Here is a 5,856-nt window from a genome sequence, read left to right as displayed (position 1 = left end):
GACAAGCTACTATAGCATTGTCTACAGCAGAAGTAGAATACATTTCAGCAGCTAAGTGTTGCACACAACTACTCTGGTTAAAATATCAGTTAGAAGATTATCAAGTAAGCAGTCACAATATTCCTTTATATTGTGATAATACTGCAGCCATTCATTTATCTAAAAATCCTATCCTTCACTCTAGAGCCAAACATATTGAAATTAAACATCATTTCATCAGAGATTATGTTCAGAGAGGCATAATAGATATTAAGTTCGTTGATACTGAAAATCAATGGCTGACATATTTACTAAAGCCTTACCCGTTGAAAGATTTGATTTTATAAAGAAACATCTGAACATGTTTTCAATCTCTGATTAAAAAATTTGTTTTTGGCTTCTAAGGTGTAAGAGGTTGTGTACATCAGAACTTCTGCTTCAGAACATCTGAATACAAAAGCTCTGAAGTACTTGACCCTGATAGAATCTTTTCAACTCAGAGGCTCTGACCTATCTAAGTGGAAAACGTTAAATATTCGCTACTGAACAGTTGTTCACTAAGATGGCAGTTACCAAGTAATTTTTTACACGTGGCTTATGTGTGTCAGGTAGTGGGTGGTTTATGATGACTTTTAGTATTCAAATTTTTGTCAATAAGCGTAACTTCCCATGTTTGCCATTTTTGTGTTAACTATACGCATTTAAATAAACTTACACAATACACTTGCACACTTTTCACTCTCACAACATACACTTTTCATCTCTCTAAACCTCCAACAAAACTTTCTTTCTCTCTCGTTAGCATCAACCCTAACCTAAACCTTTATCATGTCTGCTTCAACTTCAACTTCAACGAATCCTATCACTATTCCACCTTTCATCTTCAAGAACATGGAATATGTTGGGAACAAGATGGAATTCTCAGAATCGCTTTTAACTCTTTTGCCTAAGAAGATGGTCGATTTCAATAGCTTGAAAGCTAATGGGTATGATGTTAAACCATACTTCACTTCTCAAGGTTGGGACATGTATTTTGAGATGTTGAACGGTCCAATCTATCCAGATCTCCTTAGGCATTTCTGGATGAAAGCTAAGGTCTTCACCAAGGTCGAAGCAAAGCAAGAAGAACTCCTAGCTATTGAAAGAAATCCAAGTCTGAAAGGAAAATCTAGAAAGGAGATGGGTCTTCTTGAGTTTACTTGTACTCAGATTAAGTCTAACGTCTGCGGCATAAATCTCACCTTCTTAAAGGTTCACTTCAACGCTCTACTTGGGTTGACAAACTCTGGTATGATTTTGGACAATTTTGAAAAGGATACTAGATTCAGAGAAGATCTTCTGCACAGGATGTTTACCGAATTGAAGCTAAAGGGTAAAGTCAAGGGAATGACTGATGAGTGCAGGGTTTTGTTTAAAATAATCATATCATCTATCTGTCCAAGATTAGGTGGTACTGATACAATCTCTTGGCCTCATCGTCATTTGATTTATTTTCTTCTGACTGATAGAAAGGTTAATCTGGGAGATTACCTATTTGAAAGGGTATGTGAAGCTATTTTCTTCAGCAAGTCTCAGAGGAGAACAACCATTGTTCATCCTAGATTGCTGTCTGACTTACTTTTTCAAGGGAGAATCGTAAAGCAGCTTCAGAAGTTTTATCCAGAACTTGTTGAGAATAAGATTATGCCAGAAGTTCTGACTGCAAACTTCTTAGCCAAAATGCATCTCATCAACACTAAGGTGGTTCAACCTTCACAAGATTTCCAGGTACGCACAGAAGATCCCTTTTATGTAGGTGGTTATCCAATAGTTTCTGAATTGGACTGTGAAGAAGTAATTCAGAACTACTTGGAAAGGCTTAAGGGAGAAGGATATAATGTTACTAGGGAAATGGTACCAAATGAGCCAATTGTCAGTTTGTACAAACCTAGGCAGAGGAAGTCCAAAAGAAAGGCTGAAACTCAAGAGGAACAAGTTCAGCCAGATCTTCTTGCTCAGAAGAAAATCAAGGTAGAGCAAGCTGTTGCTGAATAAAGAACAAAGAAGAAGCATGAAGCACCTGCTGAAAAGGTTGCTGAGGAATCCTCTAGAGCTCCTAAGAGGAAACTTAAGCTGGATGATGATGAAGATGATTCAGAAGAGACACGCTCTGATGAGGAAACTTTTGCTGATAGGCTGAGAAAGAAACAAGTTCCTGTTTCAAAAGGTAAGACTCCTAAGATCTCTTTTAATGAAGCTGAAATTGGATTAGGTTTCACCAAACCTCTTAGAACCATTCACCCTAACCCCATCAATATTTCAGACTCAGAGGAACAAATTTGTTCAACTGATGAGCTGATCAAAGAAGGTAAGAAAAATCTTTCAAAACTTACCTCTTCTGATAAGTCTCAGCAGATGGACAAACAAGTTCTTTCTGAAGATCCCCTTCATGAACTAGAAAAACATCTTAGCCCTGACTCTCTAAACAATCACCCTTTCTCTCACGAAACCACCAAACCAAAATCACCATCACCACAAACTCAACCACAAATAGAAACATCTGCCAAACAATCATCTGATCCACAACCAGAAATATCTCCTGAACCCATACACTCTCCCACAGAACAACCCAAACAAACCTCTCCTATCAAATCTCCTGAACCAACTTCTGAACCCACAAACTCTGAACAAAATTCTGAACCAAACCCAACCTCAAGTGCTGAACATGTATCTCCTGAACGTGTTCACACTTGTGTTCCTTGTCCTTCAGAAGTAACTGTTGTTCATAATACCAACTCTGCTTCTGAATCATCCAAGGTTTACACAATCCCTTTTACCTATCCCACAACATCTGACCCTTTTGGAAGCATATCCAATCAGCTTTATGATGATCTTTTAAGGTTGTCTAAACTTAAGAACAGGTTCTTAGTGTGTCTGTCTGATGTGGATGTTGAGGTTTCTGCTATCAAGGCCAAGATTTGTGATGCTCTGGATATGGTTGGGAAGGACATCAAAGCTGAGATTGGTATACGGGACATGGAGGTTGTAAGTCTGCTGAGGGATTTTCTTGCTAGAGCTAGTCTGAAGAGATTGACCATGTTTAATCATGAAGAAGCTGAGATCTCTAAGGCTGCAGCTTTATCTGCAAGGCAAGCTGCTGATGATATGCTTCTGCATGTGCTCAACAACTTCTGGGTGAACTCCAAATTGTTCAAGTGCTTAGAGGATCAGAGGATAGAAACTGAGAGGATCGCTCAAGAGACTGCATTGCTCACTCAAGAACAAGTGCCTATGATAGAGGAACAAGTGCTTATGATTGATTATTCAGAGGATGGTGAATCTTCATCTGATAAAGGAAAAGCTCCTATGGAAGCAAATGTGGATCATCTGAGGGTCTTGGAGCAAGCTATTGAAGAGCAGAGGTCCGAACACCAAGTTCTTGCAACCAAGGTGGATAAGCTGGATTACAAAGTGGACACTCTGAACAACAAATTTGATATGATCATAGCCCTCCTCCAAAAACCCTAGGATTCTATGCACATTATTTGCTTTTGTTTTAAAGTTTTTTTTTTTGTTTTATCTTGTTAACTATCGTACACTTGGTTCGTTATTTATTATGTTCTTGATTATTTTTTTTGTGCTTATTTTGGTTTATTTTTCGTTTATTTTTTTTACAATTTTCTAAACAAATATCAAAAGAAGGAGACAAAGAAACACAGCAGAACTTTTTAAAAAAATTTCATTCAATTGGCTAACAATGCCTTGAGTACATTAGCATAAGAAAAAGAAAACCTAATCCTAATCAGATAAAGTCTCAGAGGAAATCTCAGATTTCTTCTCCGATTCATCTGAGGATATTTCTATTGGCACTGGGTCTTCTTCTTCGCTTTGTTCCTCCTCAGGAACATAGCCTGCTAAGAACTCAGCATAGTCAGCGTCTATTTCATCCTCTTCTGACTCAGACTCTGAAGAGATGATGATAATCTCTGCCTCCTGTTTCTTCTTGTCTTCCTCTTCTTGATTCTTCTTGTTTTCTCTTTCACGCTCATCTTCTTTTCTCCTACGAAATTCTGCGATGCGTGCGCTGAATCTTTTCATTATGTTTTCAATTTCTTTTCTTTGCGTACTGAGATTGATTTTTGTGTGAAAAATGTTGTTCAACCGGAACCTATTTATAGCCACTTTGGCGCCTTGGTTTTATCTTTTGAAAATTAATTTCACCTCCGTAACAACCAATTCCTATCTTTGACTGTCTTGGTTTTCTCATTTTTTTTTACTATTACTTTTTGATAATGACAAAAGGGGGAGTAGTTACGCATTAATTGATATGTTTCAAAAAGCTGAAACCACGTTTAAAGTTTGTTACAATTTGTTATAAAATATTCTTGTTAATTATTTTATGCGGAGACTGAGTGTTTTAATTAAAAATAAATTTCATAAGTAAGGATAAGTTAAGAGTGCAATTTTAACTTAGCCTTATGAGACTTAGGGGGAGAGCTTTGAAACCTCTCACTCTGAAGAAAAATATGGATTTTAATTTTACATTAAAATTACTTAAGCTTATACTAAATTAAAATATCATGGATAAAACTTAAAGCTAAGGCTTTATGGAGTATCAATCTTAGGGGGAGCTTGCAAACCTCACAAACCTAAGAGAAACATGATAAGTTAATTTAACAACAATTGTCAATTAATACTTATGTTTGTCATCATAAAAAAGGGGGAGATTGTTGGAACAAAATTGATTTAAAAATGTTTGCCCCTAAATCTATTAAGGTTTTGATGATAACAAAGTATTAATATACAATTGGAAGTACTAAAAATTTATTTTAAGTGTGCAGAACTTAGTTTCAGACAAGCTCTGAAGAAAGCTCAGAAGACAAGTTCTCAGAAGTTCGCAAGAACTCAAAAGATAAGAATCTTCAGAAGTTACATGCATCAGAGGATGAAGACATCAGAACTTGCTAAAGTCTGAAGTGAATCAAACTCTGAGGTATATCTTGGATTGTGTGAAGATTCGAATTTGAAGGTCAACTCTCTTACCAATGAAGAAAAGGACCTCTCAACCTTGATCAGAACAGCTACTTACATTTTGTCTGTCCACAATGGAGAACGTGGGTTATCAGACTTCTTAGCTGAATAAGGAAAGTCTTCTCTGCACTTGGTCAAAGTTACTGAAACTCTTACTCTGTTTTGGAAACGACCAATTTGCATCAAGACAACTTGCTTGAAGACAAAAGGTTATCTTCAACAACGGTCATCTTTGCAACGACTCTTTCTTAGTCCTATATATACTAGAAGAATCGGTTTGCAAGATAACAACAACAATTACAACACGCGCTCAACATTTTCACATTTGCGAATACAAGCTCTGAACCTCTGAACTAGTGTTTTTAACTCTTAGTCCAAATACTTTGTACTAACTGTATTTGATTTTTAAGGTTCTCTTGAGAGCAGTTGTATTCAATCATCGAACTCTATTTACTTTGTAAGTTTGAGTAGTCTTAAGCTTGTGTGCTTAAGTGAGAAGTCTTAAGCTTGTGTGCTTAAGAATTGTGGTGAAGTCTCTTGCTTGTGTGCTTGAGCATTTGTAATCTTGTGTGATTATAGTGAATTCCCTTGGAAGTGCAAGGGGACTGGACTACTCTCGTTTTGTGAGAGGAACCAGTATAAATTGCTTGTGTGCTTTCTCTCTCTCTGATCTCGTTATTTTTGTGTTGTTTATCCGCTGCTAACGTAGCTAAAACACAATTCAACCACCCCCCCCTTTCTTGTGTTTTCACACCTTCACTTAATTGAATACCACAAGATTTATTTACATTGCATATAAATCTTGATTGAATACCACAAAATTCTTTCATTATAAAAAAGTCTTTTAAAATTCTTTTGAAATCCCAA

General features: G+C 36.6%; 1 protein-coding gene across 1 annotated transcript; it reads left to right on the top strand.

The window, feature by feature from the left end:
• The first annotated feature begins 807 nt into the window (after positions 1-807).
• On the top strand, positions 808-3,486 carry LOC123904122. Its single transcript, XM_045953813.1, has 2 exons — positions 808-1,989; positions 2,050-3,486. The coding sequence occupies exons 1-2, from the start codon at positions 808-810 to the stop codon at positions 3,484-3,486; spliced, it is 2,619 nt and encodes an 872-aa protein (XP_045809769.1).
• The last annotated feature ends 2,370 nt before the right edge of the window (positions 3,487-5,856 follow it).

This window comes from Trifolium pratense, linkage group LG2 (assembly GCF_020283565.1).
Source record: "Trifolium pratense cultivar HEN17-A07 linkage group LG2, ARS_RC_1.1, whole genome shotgun sequence".
In the NCBI taxonomy this organism is placed as follows: Eukaryota; Viridiplantae; Streptophyta; class Magnoliopsida; order Fabales; family Fabaceae; genus Trifolium; species Trifolium pratense.
This window is presented reverse-complemented; position numbering and strand designations above follow the sequence as displayed.

Coding starts and splice junctions, on each gene's coding strand:
- LOC123904122 (XM_045953813.1), top strand. CDS start 808: ATGTCTGCTTCAACTTCAACTTCAACGAATCCTATCACTATTCCACCT. Junction 1,990..2,049: donor TTGCTCAGAAGAAAATCAAG/GTAGAGCAAGCT, acceptor CCTGCTGAAAAG/GTTGCTGAGGAATCCTCTAG.